This window comes from Melanostigma gelatinosum, assembly GCF_949748355.1.
Source record: "Melanostigma gelatinosum genome assembly, chromosome: 2".
NCBI classification, from domain to species: Eukaryota; Metazoa; Chordata; class Actinopteri; order Perciformes; family Zoarcidae; genus Melanostigma; species Melanostigma gelatinosum.
The window spans coordinates 21,999,502-22,017,035 of NC_136635.1; the positions used below are offsets into that span (position 1 = coordinate 21,999,502).

The 17,534-nt window shown below is 45.2% G+C and overlaps 1 protein-coding gene across 2 annotated transcripts in view; it reads right to left on the reverse strand.

The window, feature by feature from the left end:
• akap13 (A-kinase anchoring protein 13) overlaps positions 1–17,534 on the reverse strand; it is an 88,873-nt gene that overhangs the window by 37,898 nt on the left and 33,441 nt on the right. The window contains exons 9-11 of one of the 2 annotated variants that reach the window (XM_079281785.1): positions 16,941–17,026; positions 7,814–7,896; positions 595–694 (exon numbers count right to left, since the gene is read on the reverse strand). In XM_079281785.1, the coding sequence (XP_079137911.1) occupies positions 595–694; positions 7,814–7,896; positions 16,941–17,026 (269 nt within the window). Of the gene's footprint in view, positions 1–594; positions 741–7,813; positions 7,897–16,940; positions 17,027–17,534 lie in introns of both variants that reach the window. The other variant, XM_079281786.1, reaches the window with a different exon arrangement.

The window sequence follows — 17,534 nt, forward strand, 5'->3', positions numbered from 1 at the left end:
GTGTAGAGCTGCCGGCTTATGAAAAAAGATGCGGAGTAGATGTTTGGCATCTCAGCCTCGGGGCGCTGATGGATGAAAAGCCAAGCGCGGACGGACAAAATAACTACATATAATCCCCATAGGGCTAGTTGCAGGGGCAAACAAACTAACTACGTGCTTGCTGTTCAGTGTGGGCGAACTCGAGGATTTGATAAAAGTTATTGAACTCTGTATTCACGGGCCGGCTAAATCTAACTCCATCGACTCTTATTTTAACATGTATTTATTGATTGTTTTGCGGGGTTGGTTTTGTGACTCGCCAGTTAACACTCATACAGAAACACAAATAAGAGTGGTATTTAAAAAAAAAATATATATATATGTATATTTGATGTTTTTTGTCGATTTAATTTGTTCTAGCTCATTTATGCACCCCAAAAAACAGGGATTTGAACAACCACTCAACAAACATTATTATAATTTCATTGCAATGTGGATTAAGGGGATAGAACCAGCAAAACTCCAGTCGTGGGTCCAGTTTGTCCGTCCTGGAGGTGAAGCTTTCCTACCGACCCCCCCCCCCCAACATACAAAAAGAAAAATGGCGAGTCTGACCTTTCTGAAGACGCTGTCATATCCTGGCTCTGCGTTCAGGAGGCTGTCTATGTCGCTGCCAGAGTCTCTGTTAGCTGCGGAGGGACAGCTGGTGGCACTGCTGGTTCTGCTGGGCAAACTGGGGAACGCTGGAGGCCGTGAGGATCCTGGAAGACACAACAACGCTGCGTTAACACTGAAATACAGCAATCTTAATCTTAAAACGGTTTAACTGATGGAAACATGAAGGTACCTGGAGGAATCTTGACATTTTTAAATCTGGAAATTCTCTCAACGAGAGCGTTTCAGCTGTGAAATAATGTGTTTTCATTCCCTCCTCTGAGACATAAGCAGGTCTGTTCGACATCAGTGAAAAGACTTCTGGGAATCTGAGAAGGTGTGAAAAGGCCTGGCGGATCAATGGCCGACTGTGCCGACTACAGCCGCTGTTTGTGCGTTTTAAAAGGTCTGGGAGCAGAGCTGAAGTCAAAATCTCATTCAAGAGAAAATGACATCTGGAAAATGCTATTGATGCGCCGCAAAAAAAAAAAAGCAGCTTTCATGGCAGAGCATTAGTCCCCCGGGGCCCAACTGGACACTGATATTTACAAAGACCTTCTGCAGCATTCTGCATAAGCCTTAAAGTTAGAAGTGACTTCAGGTACCATGTGTTTGTTCAGAGATCAGCACGCAGACAGATTCAAGCCCAGTATGTGCAAACTGATGTGTGTGTGTGTGTGCTCGAGTGAATCCCCACTCCCCCACCTGAATCAAACACATTCAATATCTTCCACAACAAACAACCATTGCACTCACTGTAAACCCATGGCCTAAGATCCCAGTGCTCCTCTTAAAGTCCCATTGCTCCTTAACCATCAATGTATTCAATTGCAACCCACCACGAGCCATGTTGGGGTTTGAACACACTATTAAAACACACAGCTGTCTTCTTCTTTTTTCAAGCCCCCTCTTTGAATAACAAGCAATCCAGCCAGAAGTCTGCACACCGTACCACGTTCATACGCAGCGGCACTGGTTTTTTTTGTGCATGTAAGGACATGTACTGAAAATGTCCCAGGCCAAGCTAAACAGAGCTACAGATGTAGCTTATTTTAGCCAGATGCCAAGAACAACTGGATGAAATCATTGGCCGAGTTTGTTATTTTGGCGTCACTCCTGATGTCTATTTTCTGCAAGAGAAAAGCGGAAGTTATTCTTTGTCCCTCAGGAACATTTTTGCTCGTATGAGAGCAAATGAGCATATGAGAAAGAGGAAGTTCCCAGTGTGAGTTGCAGAATAAAGGTCTGCACCAACGGCTGCAGCGGGCACTGTAGGGATCCCGAGGCCGAGCACTCGGCTGCTCGGGGGACGGTGTCGTCGGGGGGGCCGGGAGATGGGACAAAGGATCGCGCTGGGAGTGGCCCTTCATTTTAGCAAGAATCTGTTCCACTGCAATAACAAACAAGCGACTGGGGGCACAGCCACAGACCTCCCTGCTGACCACGAAAGACATACAAACGTCGGTGGGCCGATCCAGCCGGGTGCTCCTAATATGAGGCCGACTCACTGAATCAAGGACCGCTGAGCCCTAAGAGTCAGGAAGGATCGAGGTAATCAGGATCTCAGTATCAGCCACTACGGGAGCACGGCACTCACAATAAAGTTACACAAAAACACACGATAACATTATTTCAATCAGCAGCTCTCAAGTGTCTGTGAGTTCTGTAAATTACCACACATTTGCTCAGATGATGAGCGTTTGATTTCACTCATTAGCACACTCTAAACCTGGGAGGATGAACGAATTAGCAATCATTTGATTAAAAATGGAAATGTGCTTTTTTTCCAAAGTGTTTTACAGATCCTAGAACTGGGCTGTAAAATATCAATCGTTTTTAATTACGGGGCTTGAAAGAGCTGCGGAACTGACCATTATTCATGTCTGAATCTGAATGTCTGAATCAGAGGCGTCAGCGGTTTAGCGCTCATTCAGGGTATTAATGTCTGTTAATGTTTGCATCAGACGCTGTCGGGCTCTTTGAGTTCAGCCCCAGAGGGAGCTGGCACGGGGTTATACCTGTTTTCCTCTTTAGTTCTGTGGAATAACGACAGTCGTACCCGTCAAAAATCCCAGAGCAAATCCCTGAACAGCAGCTGCGCACAGGGCCTCGTACAGGGCGATGTCGTACGTACGGCCGCTTCATGACCTCATCAAAAGCATGTGTCCGCTAGAACAAAGTGGACATGACAACAATCCAAACGTAAAAACTACACTGACCTTCGACCCTGTGCTGCGGCAGAGCTCAGCCTTGACAGTGGCGGTTTCGGGAGTTGATGCAAATCATTTTACCCTTTGTTCTTCATATTTTCTAACGTCACAAGCCCACCATGAACCGGAGATTTCCAAGATGTAATGCGAAATGGTAAGTGGCGGTGACAGAAGTGGATGATGGGAGTTTTTTCTCGGACTCCACCCCCTCGCACCTGTTCACAAGAACTAGCAGGGGACTGTGAGCTTTGACAGCTGTCTTCCTCCCACTGTTTCGAACAGACACACACACACACACACACACACACACACACACAGAAGAGAGGCCCAGAGAACAGGTGTAAGGCCCTCTGATGAGTCAGTGGGTGGTTGAGGTTGTTGGTTGGATGCGAATCAGATCACGCGCCTGTGGATTACTCTGAGTAATATGCAACATATTTTCTTCAAATCAAGAAATCAAATATTGCTCACAATCCAAACAACTGCTGTTGTTGGGGTTTTCAATGCAGTAAAAAAAAAAACGACAAGAAAAGCCAGGCTGAAAAATGTGTGTTGTTAGATAGATGCGGTAGAAGAAGAAAAAAACACAGAGGGAGATATGATCCAAACAAATCATCCAGTCTGGAAGTAATGAATGCGGTAAGAAAAAAACAGACAAGATAAAGTATCCATCGGAATTCCCTGCCTCAAAAACACTCTTCTCTGCACATTTCTGTACTATTAGTGGAGATAAGTCGCCACTGAGGCTACCTTAAGTGTTTCCCAAAGTGCAAAAGACTTTATCAGCACCTTATTTATTTTTTCCTTATCCCCTTATACTTCCTAGTTCTGTATTTTCTAGGGACATGACTTGTCTAATGTGTGCAACTGGGAGGACTTTTTGCACATAGAGGGTGTTTTTCATTATTCTCCAAAGCTGAGAAACGACTGGGGGGGGCCGACCACACTGGATGCACTTTGACGTCTGAGCAGTGTTGAAGCCAGAAGTAGAAGTAGAGCAGCCTGATTGGTTATTTGTTGTAATTAGGTCAAAATCAATCCGCTCGTAATCAGCCATCAACCATCTGCCGTTCTGGTTTGAGCAACACACATTCACAGAATTAAACTCTTCTATGACAACCAATCATATAGATTATTCTATACTATTCTTGAATCCGTCCTCTGCCACCTTCCTTGCACACGTTTTACTGAGAACACTACTAAACCAAATCTGTAATTAAAGCCTTCACTGTGATTCACTCAAACCTACCATTTGCTCCCATACCTTTGTTGTCTCTTTTCAATGTATTATTTCTGCCTTGAATCAGAAGGCACACCCAGCACGTCTCCTCCTATATAAATGAGGGTTACCGAGTCGAGCTAAACAGGACACGGCTTCGCCCATGATAAGTGTAATATCACGCAGCATTACAAACAACACTTTAAAGCAGCAGCAACAGAGGCCAGCGAACCACAGGCGGCCGGGCGCACTGCCAAACTGTGGCTTTCCAAAAACACATTAACCAGCTATATTATGGGATGCAGATCCAGCTCCATCACACACCACAGACATTACCCAGCATGCTCTGTGGCCGAGGCTTTGCATAAGCTTGTAAATCAAGTGCTCCCGGGTCCCATCTATGCTGCCTCTGCTGCTGTGTCAAAGCTTTGTAAAGGCAAAACTTTGTACAATATATCACTTAATATTCTATGCAGACGATTACACATTTTATATTAACATCAAGAGAAAACATACATGAAGGAATTGACCACCCAACATGGTTAAACACACTGAAGCAGGGCAGAATGTCACCAAGGTCTCAACCCTGAGAGTACAATACACTACTCCTGATCTTGACCTGGAGTCTACAGCCATGCCAGCAGCTCTGCGAGTCTATCCTTAGACACCGCAGTGTTTGAGCTAAATGCTAATGGAAGCAGCTCTGGAGATCATCAATAGCTTTCCAAAATTTGAAAGGGAAACCATCCAACAGTCGTTGAGATATTTCCGTCTGGATGAAAGTGGTGGACTGATAGACTGCCTGGTCGACCGCCACTGCCAATCCTAGAGGCTAAAAACCGAACAGGGTACTCAAATGTGACAATGTGACCACAATTTTCTCTCTCTTGTGGGCATTATTTATTGTATTTTATACATGCTGATATGAGTGAATGGCGGATTAGACATTTAACAGCCAGTCAATCAGTTTCAGACCTGGTGTTGCTTACCTGACTAAATAAAGCAAAGAGAGAGACGGAGGCTGAAGGAGTTGGATCACTTTCGAGATTTTTCCACCCAAAGGGAAGTGATGTCAACTTCTCCCAGCTGCTGCAGAGGAAATCCCACCCTCACCCACCCTTCTATTTTATTTCCGTTTGACACGCCTCTTTTGTTTCTTTCTTTGTCATTCTCTTTCCATCTTTCTGTTTCCTGTCTTTTCCTCTAGATTTCTTCCCCTCATCCATTTTCTCTCTCTTCCTCTATCTGACAGAGTGATGTTTCATCTGTTTTCCACCACAGATAAAAGGCAGTTTGTTGCCATCGATCTGTTGTTCGTGTTTTATTGCGACAGACTCATTCAACAGCGCTCACGGGATCCTGTGTTCCTATCTTTCTGTGGCTGTTGCCCATACGTGTATGTCAACCTCTTATTTACACACATTTATTTTGGTCATTCCCCATATACTGACTGAAAAATATTCACAGCTGCAACAATTATCCATTTGCTGCAGTGACGAGTGAGCTAATGCTGTTTTTCGCCACACTAGCAGCGTGGCTCTAGGGATGACACAGAGGGTTGATGTGATTTATTAATATTTAGGGATTTAAAAAAGGACAGCAGATGTATTTAAAAAAAATAAACATCTGTGCAGGCTTAGTCAGACCCGGATGTTTGATGTTTGGATGTTTATATATAGCCATATATATATATATATTCAAGAAGCCTAGTAGCAGTAACATCTCTGTGTAGTCAACAATTATATTTTAACAAATTATTATTCTCAGTTTTCAAATTTAACTGGATGGATTATAAATAATTCATGAATAAATGTTCTTCTCATTTCAAGTAAAATAATGGCTGGATTAAAGAATAACTGACATAACAGAAAGCTTTTGAAGAATGTGCATCTTAAAATGAAGTAATTAATTTTAGAAAAATGAATTTCACTGAATTGTCCTGCAGCTTTAAATTGATTTATTGAGCTTTGGGGTGTTCATGTTTATAATCACATTTGCTTACCCGTCGTTCTTTGAACTCTTTAAAAAGTTGGGGGTGTCTGTCTGAAAGGTGCTTTGCCTTGTTAGACGTGTTGCCTCACTTTGTCTGTGTGGCTTTGAAACACGTTTTGCAGACGGGTCTCTGTAGGTCAGTGGGCTTTCCTTCACTGTCTGCAATGTAGCCAAAGTACTTCCAGATGATACTTCTGGCATCTTGTTTTCCAACAACCCGAGGACAGTCGGTAAAAGCTCGTGCATGTCTCCCCTGTGATCACTCTGTGAGTGCGCGCGCTGCCTGTTGCTGTGAGCGCGCTGGGCAGCCCCGCCCCCTTGCATGTCTGTAGGCATCATGACAGGGAGCGGAGCAGCCAGTGCGCTCTGATCGCGCGCTATTTTAATGAAGTATCGACACTAAAAATATACAAAATCGTATCGTTTTTAACGTACAGGTACCGCGGTACCTTTTTAGTATCGATACACCGTGCAACCCTACCGGTTAAAGTACAAACTCGCTGCCTAATATATGTGTGATTCCGAAATATCGATTTTAGGTCCTGGGTCCGGATGCAACTGCGTCTGGGTCCGGATCCGGACCGCGGTCCGCCAGTTAGAGACCCCTGTTCTACACTATAGTGTACGTTTTGATATGAGCTTTATGCACAACATGAAGGTTGACGCCTGCAAATCTAGCTTGTTCTGTTCGACCCGAAAGATTTAAAAAAACTGTTAGAAAGAAATTCCATGAAATCCCCTGGTGTGTAAAGGCCGTTAAAGAGCTGCTAGCTTGATTGTAGAGTCTTAGCCTTGTTAAACAGAAAAATACATTTCTAAAAAAAAAAGCAAAGACAAAAACAAATCACAATGAAGTGAAACTTCAACTTAAACTCGGGTGAAGACAGATTGCTTGTAAGGCCTACATAAAAAGATAATGTCTCGACACGACGAGCTATGAGTAAGTTCCTGTTACTAACATCACATCTCTGACCACCAGGTTCCCGCAGTCCATCCTGCGGTTTCTCTGACACACCGCCGGCACTAACATTAATTAGCTCCGTCACAAGTGCTGGGTCACTTCCAAAGACGCTATGAGGTCAACTGGAATACAATACGGGTCAACAGGAGTAACTGTTACCACCCTGCAGAGTTGGCAGAGACACGTAACACATCATCTTGTGGCGTGCGTCCACATCCTTGTGTACATGCTGTTTGAGCATGAGATACAAAAACTGGGTCTAGCTCATCAGAACGCTGCTCTACAGGTCCAGTAAAGGCCAAACAAGCCCACACAGAACCTTTACTCATACAATTTCCTTGTCCTGTGGACATTCTTTTTAAAGAGGAAGAACCTTTTTTTTTTTTTTTAAAGAGCCTCTCCAAGGTTTACGATCACAACCCTCGGGCTGTCCAGTCATGTATTTATAATATCCACACAAAAAAAATGCTATCAGAGACTGTGAGGCTTCACAAAAATACCAGTATGCGGCTGGAAATCGCTCAAAGTCTTGACTTGCCATTTCATACCAACTGAATGATTTCTCACGGTCTCAATTTCCTCTTTTGAAAATAAAATAAATGGCAGACAGCTGTTTTTTTCTTTGTGTCCGTTTTTTGCAATCACTTCAAACAAACTGGCTTCACAGGAGAGCAAAGGATACAGCATCTTCCAGCTAAAACATGAAGACACAAATGACCCACTTCAACACATTTGTCACTGGTAAGAAAGCCAACCTTGTACTATAACTTACAGCAATATGAAAAGAAACTAAAGCACAGCAATATGCACAAAATGCAACCCTTACCTGAGTGCTGAGTGTTGCAGGGCTGATGGAACGACGCCTCTCTGTCTCGGTGGATCTACAGAGAAACAGGAAGACAGTGAATCAGCCTCAGCAACATGTGACCGTCACCCTTGCAAAGAAATAATGATGCAGACCAGCGTGGCGGTTAGGAAGTGTTGCTCGGCGCGCACAGGATGGGAGGCGAAGATAAGACGCTCTTTAGAACAGCGGACTTCAGAGTGTTCATCGGGTTTTAGTAGCTGCGCCCGGAGGAACAGTTTTGGGGAAGATCTGAATCCGGTCTGTTTTCATGCCTACGGAGCTTACAGTTACTGACAGAAACTTAAAACACACACATGCACACACACACACACACACACCGCCTGTCAGAGATGTGCGGTTGGCTGTAAACACCCACCGCTGGGGATCTGCTTCCTCTGTGGTCTAAGTGTCTATACAACAGCTGTGTGTGTGTGTGTGAGTGTGTGAGAGAGAGAGAGAGAGCTGGTTTTAGCTGCAAAAAAAGCCACAGGCAACCCCCCCCCCCCTCCCCCCTCCCCCCTCCTCGCAGGCAACACAAAAGCTTCGACAGTTTGGACGGAGCTGTGCAGATCTGACTGGCAGCTCTGGATGTGAAGCTAACCGAGGCTCAGAGAACGCTCGCTGTGTCTTAACGAACTCCGTCAACGACACGTAGATTAAGTTGACGAGCTTTGATTTCGAATGTGTGTGATAAGAGAGACGTCCGCAGATGCATGATCCGTTAACAAGACGGATTTCCAAGACCTAAGCTCTTCAGCAGAGACCCTGAAAACATGTCGCTTTTTAGGGGGGTCAAGTGATTTCTGAACTGAGCTACCGCTACTGCAATGGAGTAGAGATGGTGCCTCATCAAAGATGTTTATGGCCTGTCCTCCTTGAATGGTTTGTTCCTTCCTTTCCTCCGATAGCTTGTTTCCTCCCCTCCTTAATTCTTCCCATTTAACTCCCAAACCCAGTTGACCCAGGTTAAGCCTGGCTCAGATCAACAGGCTTTAGCGTGGCCCTTTAAACTTTGCTGTGTAGGACTTGTACGGAGGAACCTCCAGACGCAGTGTAAACAGGTCCTTGATCTGAAGGCCACAACCTTCAATCTGAAAGAGGAGCAAAACAAAGATGCCGTTCCAACGTGACCCACCAAGTCCCTCTATGTCTTTTGTAAGCAGGGCTTATCCTTGCTGTTTTTTTACACAGCCAGGCCTCCCCGTGTGTTGTTAGTGAGCGTGCGCCACTGGTTAGCTCTTCACCGTGCTCATACAGCGGCTACAGCTGATAACCCCGTCGTCGTGGCAGAAGTGTAGCACGCACCTTCCGGTCCCCCCTCAGGTGAACACTGTTACTCTGTCAGCACTCCTGACTGTGTTTTCACTGTTTTTGCTGTTAGCACTGTTAGCTGCTAACCGCTGGCTCAGCCGTCTATATGTTGAGAGCCGATGGAAATTCTCTAAATCTCGTGTATCGCAGACTTTCATTGATGTCAAACACACATAGTAACATATTTCAGTAACAGTCTCTCAATGTATTTGCCTTCCGTAATTACTCTTTATATAGTCGTTTTCACTGTAGGTGACGGAGTCCGCCATTCCTATGTGGGACTCAAAGTTGCCGACTTATGCACTATAAGACAATGTCACAAAAACAGAGACTGCTACAAATAGACAGAAAACTGGAGCACATACACTGCAGTCATTGAGTGAAATGGGGAACAGAGACAGAAACAGGGGGGGGGGGGGGGGAGCTGAGCTCAATTTCTAAACAACTAACCCTCAACTGTCCCAGAGCACTCTATTGAGAAGCCTGCTGGGACCAACAGAAACACTGAGCTCTGTTGTCCAGGCCTGGGAGTGGCGAGTGTGTGTGTGTGTGTGTGTGTGTGTGTCAAAGTACCCGCTGTGACCATTACGCTTTTGCATTCCTACAAACACAGTGACAGGCACTTACATACCAACTGGCATCGTCTACAACATGCACCTCCATCAGCAAACAGTGGTGCTTGCATGGACACTTATTACAAACACTCAGACTACTTGTTTCAGTCGTCAAGTCTCACACGCACACGATGAAATCACACACACACACACACACACACACACACACACACACACACACACACACACACACAGATGCACGCACAAACAGCACACTTGGGCTGTTTCTTTTCTCACAGCTGTGTTCAAATATCAAACAGAGCCCGCTGAGAGAGAACAAACACATTGACGAGGAAAGATTAGCTGGTCACAGAGGGCGCCAGCACAGACACAGACACACACACACACACACAGAGAAACGTACGCACAGGTTCCGCTCAGATGTGAAATGATTGCCAGTGATTTCGACAAATTACAAAAGGCTACATGGCATGACCTCACAGCAGAGCAGTGGCAGCAGAACTTCAAGTCAAAACAAAGGGTCCTGAATAAAAACAGAGATTAAAGCCAAAGTAAAGGAAGCAGCAGCTTTAAGTGTTTTAATAGACTGTTTACGCACAGTGAGCCAGCAGAACTGCTTCAGTGTGCTTTGGTTATAGAAAGAACTGAACTCTGAGGCAACGATGGGATATGAAGTGAATGCTTCTCCGAGGGAGTGGATGTGCTCCTAACGCAAGCTACATATTTAATCGAAATGTGTTTCCTTTATTTTGAAAGGGTGTTGCAGCTCATATTAGTTGGTAAAAAGGTCAGAATCTAATATGTTCTTGAAGGCAGCACTGTGGATGAGGACCTGGGGTTGGACATCAGTAGAGGTGAGGACGAAAGCACGTTTTAGTCCAGTGCGAACCAAGAGGCTCAAGGTGACGGCGAGTCGGGCTCGTCAGCCATTTAACAAGTCAGCCAACCGCACATTCACCAAACAAGTGTTCCAGCCAGCTAGCAGGCCTGCAAACCAGGCAGGGTGAAGAACCGACCCCGGTCCGGAGTCTGGCATATTTGCAGCGTCGGGGGATTCGAAACTGTACCCAGTGAAAACACATCTGGTTTAAAAATATGAGAAAAAAAAAAAGGCGGACTGTTCTATGTATGCCGGGGCGGGCAGGACTTGGCCCGCTGCCTTGTTTCTAAACAGGCAGGCGGCCAGAGAGGTTCCGCAGCACTGAAGGATGCCACGGCTGACTGAGTGACTGTTTCCAGCCCGCTTATGTACGCACAGTTTGATCCCCCGGGGACGGCCCGGCTCGGCAAGGCTCTTCTCTGTTGCACCTTGGGACTGCACGGAATTCAACTCAAACACTTAAAAGAGTAGAAAAGCAAAGCCACCACCTGTCAGATAATGAACCCATCTGCTACACAGGATTCGCTTCGGGGGTTTTAAATGAATATTCTAAGACCAATTGAAATCCTATTGTCTAACCTCCCTTCACAGAGAGGTCAGAGGTCAGGGTCGGCTACAGGATAGTGCACAAGTGGAGCTGATGGGGACGGGGTTTTCAGCATGGTGGAGGACTTTTCAACACTCGATGATTTCATTTGAGATCAACAGAAGAATAATCTTCACATAGTGGCTCACCAATAATACAAGCAAACGGGTCGGGAACAACTATTCCTGCTCTCATGACATCATCTAGAATGCTAGAAATGTTGTATGTACCATGCTAGTTCATATAAAGGCCTATTCACAGTTACTACAGCACCGATGATGTGTTCTGTGACTCCGGGCCAGCAGAGATGCTGCGATGTGAAACGCTGGTTGGAATGAAGTCATTTGGCCAGATGCCTGTTTCCATCTGAGGCCAGAGGAAACCGTTAGCCCGCCGCTGCCTTTTTTCCCACCATCGTATCGCTCTCTCTCTCACACACACACACACACACACGCACACACGCACACACACACACACACACACACACACACACACACACACACACACACACACACACACACACACGCTTGTCCTTGCCGTTTCGCCCCTCCGGTGAAAAGAAGAGCTGACATCAGGTACAAGTTTAGAACGTGACAATGGACTAAAGAGGGGTGTTACACACACCAGAGCAATCCACTTCAGAGAGATTTTCCTCTCATTGCCTCCCGCTCTGCTCTGCTCTGCTTGTGGAAGTCACAACCAGCAGACAGCATGGCGGTCCATGTGACGTACTGTAGGACGTGTCCAGTGGTTATTAGTTAAATACTCATCAAGCAATAGGAAGTGGCTCCGTTTTGAGTCGTTTGAATCCGACAAAAAGGGAAGGAGTCTCTGTCTGTTCTTTTGATTTTCTCAACCACCGTGCGTCCGATCTACTTCACACTTAGTGGGTGTGATGCTGAGGACCCAAGGAAGAGCAGTGTCGAGTGCGAGCTCTTGAGATCTACGGGAAATATCTTTTAGTAGTGCGTTATGAAGACACTGTGTTGCGTATTGAGAGGGGACCCCTACTGACTGCTGGGTACACGTCACTCTCCATCGATGTTTGTCTGAGCTTTTGCAGCCAAATGACTCGCACGTACTCTACGCAGCTATGTCACGACAGGTGTGTTGCTGTGTGTATCAAACACGTTTTGGATCGAATGTGGACGCGGGAGGAAGTCAAGCAGCTTCAGAGTGCCACCAAGAGGATAGTTCATATGAATCCCACTGCTTTTCTTGGCAAGTCCCGCCCTGTGTGGCGTTCAAGGATCGGCCAGGCATCCAGGCTCGCTGAGGTACCGGTAGCCTGATTTGATTGGGTCCTATACCCTGACCAATGGGCTGTCCTGAGCCTGAATACTTGCTTGGTAAGCAACCTGGAGCTCCCAACTGAAAGGGCCCTTAACAGCTATCGATTTTTTCAGATGTTTAGGTATGAAACATGTTTTTATGTTACTATTCTAACTTGTTACACCTTGAAGTAACATACAAAAGGCCCCAAAACAGCAAAAAATATGTAACACATCTGTATAGCCTACTTCTCACTTTGTACTTCTACTTCAGGGGAAAGAACTCGAGCACTACATTTACCTGACAGACTGGTTGTAATGCAGATTCAGATTTGACTGACAACATAAAACTGTTCAAGTATGTTGCATTATTATTCATTCAACTCTCCAGCATCATAGAACTGAAAGCTGCACCAGACGTTAACTCTGCCCTTCAGGCGACGTCAGCGCAACGTTCCCAGAACCCAAAACTGTTGCAATAAAACGGTTTGCAGAGCGTGCTGTGAACGTTAGAAAAACAACAGGAATGCCTCTCTTTCACTCTTCAGTTGACTCTTCAGTTACTACTAACAGTTAATACCTTTATTTCAGAAACATTTTTGAGTACTTCCTCTACCACTGCCAATACCAACATTCTCAGTTAGAGAAAGGGTGTAACATAAAGCAAGACAGCGTTTGCCTCCACTAAATGTAGTTCACGAGATGATACTACGACAAACTTTCTTGACTTGCAAAATAATCATTTTTTGAATTGCCAAACATCGTATTCATGCCACAATTTAAACATGATCAAAAACGGATCTGTCTCTCGTACATATTTTTTTCTGAATTAAGTTCCCAGACACCTGAAGGGGGGGCGGGGGGGAGACTTCGTCTCTCTATTGAAAGGGAACTTCGTATGATGAAAACCACAAGCCCGTTAACCAACAACCAACAGGACCGACTGCTGCCCAACTTCCAAAAGAGACACCACGGTGGACAAAACGTCAAAATGAAGGGCCCCATACGTGTAGAGCCATTTAGGCTTTAAAAAGCACTGATAGGTGTCCTAAATATCCTATTTCCAAAGATTTCAAAGAACATCCAGTTCAACTGGTTTGACACACAACCTTTGTGGTACAGTAACAGGACCTTTGAGAGAGAGAGAGAGAGAGAGAGAGAGAGAGAGAGAGAGAGAGCGAAATGTCCCAACTCTGCAGTGTGACAGGACATCAGTGGGCTTTATAGTTTTTCTGCACTAGTCCGTCAAGTACCCACTATCCTGACCAAGTACCCCGCGGAAAGAGACATTAAACTGTCCGAGCCTCATTGAGTTTCATACAGTGATTCCACAGACACGGGCAGAGCGCAGGCATCTGTCTTGGTTCTTACAGCGTATACCCACGCGCCGCAGATCCACAAGAACCGCACTCCACCCCGAAATAATCAGCACTCTGTGTCTGGAGGGCCGCTATCAACAACCATGTAATCATCTCCCAGGGTGCAACACAGCCGAACGCCGTCACAACATCTCTGGCAGACGAGTACAGGTTCGCAAAAAAGAAACCAAACATGTTGGGGCACTTTGTGACAGATGTGATCGCGTTTTATTTCAGAGATGACTTTTTTTTCTCTGGGCGGCTTTTAAGAATAATTGAGATCAGGAATTTAAACACAGTCTCAAAAACAGTCTTGAGGAGTTTGATCTGCTGAACCGTTTCATGGATCTCTCTTTAACGGACTTAATTTCATGCAACAGTGTCGTTAATTACTGCTGACCTCTCTTTTTATGAGTTACTTTCACAGTTTCAGTCCTGCTTTTATTGGTTCCCCATCAGCATTTGTATCTGTTTCAAGCACTTAACAACTGTGTTTTTCAAAGTCTCCGCTCAAGTGGCGGTATTATCGTACCGAGCAACTTTTGGGAAGTGCGGATAGGTGGCCTACCTTTATCAAAACCACGTCTACGGCTCTCTCCCCTTTGGCACGGAGGCTGTACCTCCGCTTGTGTCGCTCGTACATTTTCCCCTGAAATATCCAGAGCAGACTGAACCGAACAGCAGAAGAAAAAACTATCCAGCAGCAGCTCTGTGTCGAGGAGAGCCGAAGCAGTCTGCTGTGAAGCTTCACATCTGGCCACAGTAGCAGCCCTCCACCAGACTCCAGCTCTACTCCACTCCCTCCTTCTCCCTCCCCCCCTCCCTTTTCATTCCCTCTGTCGCCTCTCAACTTCTCTCCTGACTCATGCCTTCTCTCTCTCTCTCATCCTGTAAACCAGCCAGCCGAAGCAGTACATTGTTAAGAGTGTGACAGATGACAATGGGGCATTATTACTTATCACTTAACGCGATCAGATTTCATGCTGTTGAGATTAGACCCCCCCCCCCCCCCCCCCGCGCTGGAGGTGGACGTGCATGAGGCCACCCCTATGAGGTGGCCCCTCTGGGTGTGATTTGCACCTCTCTCAGATGATAGATATGGCATTGCTTGCATATTCCTACACAAGGGGGCAGAGCCAGAATGGGTCAGTTACTCACCAGCTCAGATTGCACTTCAGTTTATTTTTTCCCACCACCACATGTTGTGTTGTGTTGTGTTGTTCTGCAATCATCTGTACAGGTGGGTGTAAGGCTGGTGTCTTCAAATACGGAGATTGTGATTAATTATGACAAAAATAACATATAGGATATTTTCCAAAAATAATAACAAATCTGCGCCCCCACCACCTCCAAAATGAGTTATTTTAGAGACCGTGGTTGAGCACCTCGTGGGTGATATTATGACCCATGTGAACCTTGCACAGAAGAGGTGAATCCCGGCAGCCGCAAACAAATCAAACTCTCGACCTCCACGGAGCACCAGGTGTCTGGGAGACGCCGCAATCTACCCGTTGGACTAAATGAACCACAGCGTTTGCACAGGAAATATCGACTTTGAATACAAACCGACGGCAGGTTGATTTGAAAACATTAGGAAGAGGGGGAAAGAGCATACAATAATACATTTATGCTCAAGATATTGAGCTATATCACTATATACTAGAGTAATACGGAGGTTGTTTTAGAATCCTCTCTCTCTATATCCACTTATATATATATATATATATGATATATGTTCTGAGGATAAATCTCAAGTGACTGAACTGGCCACTTCACCGTAATTGCAGTTGGTTCAACACCAGCCAGACTCCAAACTGCCTGCTCATCATAGAAACGACAGAGCGATTTCAACAGGAATCAAATGGCAGGTCGTTAAACTGTCTCCCTGTTCAAGAGAGGGGGAAAAAAAACCTCCCAACGACCCCATTGAGGCTACATCACCCTCTGCTGGCGACCCCCGCGTCCTGCAGACCGGCTGTCTCTATCCTCCTGCAGTCAAACATCTGGCATTCAAAACAAGCCGCTGACCCAGACCGCAGCCCAGGAATAAGCAGAGCCACTCCAGTCCATGGCTGCTGAGGAATCCGTCAGTCAGCAACATTTCGGAGTAAAGCCTCGTGCACTGAACATCGCATCCGTGCGCTCAGTGGCTGGGCAGAGGCGCTCAGCGAGCTGCATAACATGGGAATGAGGTCGGGAGGTCCTGTTGAGGTCGAGCTTAAGGACACTGGAACAGGTGATATATTTCTGGTTGAACGACGGCACGAACCAAAAAAAACAGGCTGTAAGTCCCACATCCTTCACTCAGCAGGGAAACATGTTCCAGACAGCTTCATTACTGAACTCTCAGCTGATCTCTTGCTGGCACATCGAGCGGCTCGTAAGCAAGTTCCGCCTCCCCCCCCCCCCCCAAAATAGTTTGCGTGCTTTTGGAGATATGACGCAGTTCCTGGCTATTCCTGCCAAATATTTATAAAAAGATTTCATTCTTTAAACTCATGCTTCATGTTACTGTTCAGGCAAACAGAAAAACGTTGCAATTGTTCTGCAACAATGACCTGAGCACACTGTGGAGAGGAATGTATGGATGTTCATTTTCGTGCATACATGTCATTTGATTCTGCAGATGAAAAGTGCAAGTTGGACTTTGCCTTAAATCTACAGAGGCATGGCTAGTACAAACTGGACAGTTATCAATGAGTCGTGTTCAGACTCTTACTATGAACTTACTATGTAACAAGCTCAACAGGTATACTCACTGCATGCACGTTAATATTATCTACAACAGAATTTAACCATTTTCAATGGATCATTTACTATCACTGTATCATCTTATTTGTATTATTTCTTTTAAGTATGGACGTATAGAAAACAAATATGGTATATATATATATACAGTATACACACGCACACACACTTTACCGTCACATATTAACTTTGGCACGAAGATGTTGTGAACAAACAGGCAACCGAGCTGAGTTCCAAAGGTTACTTAGGGTGTTTCAAAGAGTTCCGCAAACAATGACTCATCTTTATCAAACCTACGTCCAAGCAGAAAGTGGCAAAGCAAAGATATCAGACAACAGTAGAGACTTACCATGGAGACGTCTGTTTCCTCTGGGGGGTCATTTTCTTCCTCCGCTGCACCAATTACTGTTTCAGCAGACATGATGACTTCCACCTCTGGAGAAATGCACACGACACAATGCAATCAATCCAACGGCAAAGCCTCCAAACAGGAATCAATAGCAAGTGTTCAGAGTGAAAGGAAGTGAGACATCCTCATTGCAGATACACTGAGGAGTTGTCTATAGCTTTTATGCACGATTTAAACTTGTATTATTATGTATTTAACACTTATTCTTATTGTTATTTCATTTATTTAATGTATTTATCGATTTAAGGTATTGTATTTAGGTGTGTGGGAGGGAATATGCGTTTGTAAAAGGAGAAACTATAAATAAAGTTATTTTTGTTATTTCCAGAGAGTAACTTTTGCCAAAGGGGACGATAACCATTCCCATGTAAATTAATTCATCATTCTTTGATTATGAAAACAGAAACCGACAAGCCCATTGATGGTACTGTATAAATAAATACCTGTGACGGATTAAAGGAATCTATTTGGAAGGCTTGTGGAAGCCAACATGACTTGATGAATGCGAGAGGAAGCGGAGGAAAGGCCTCAGCA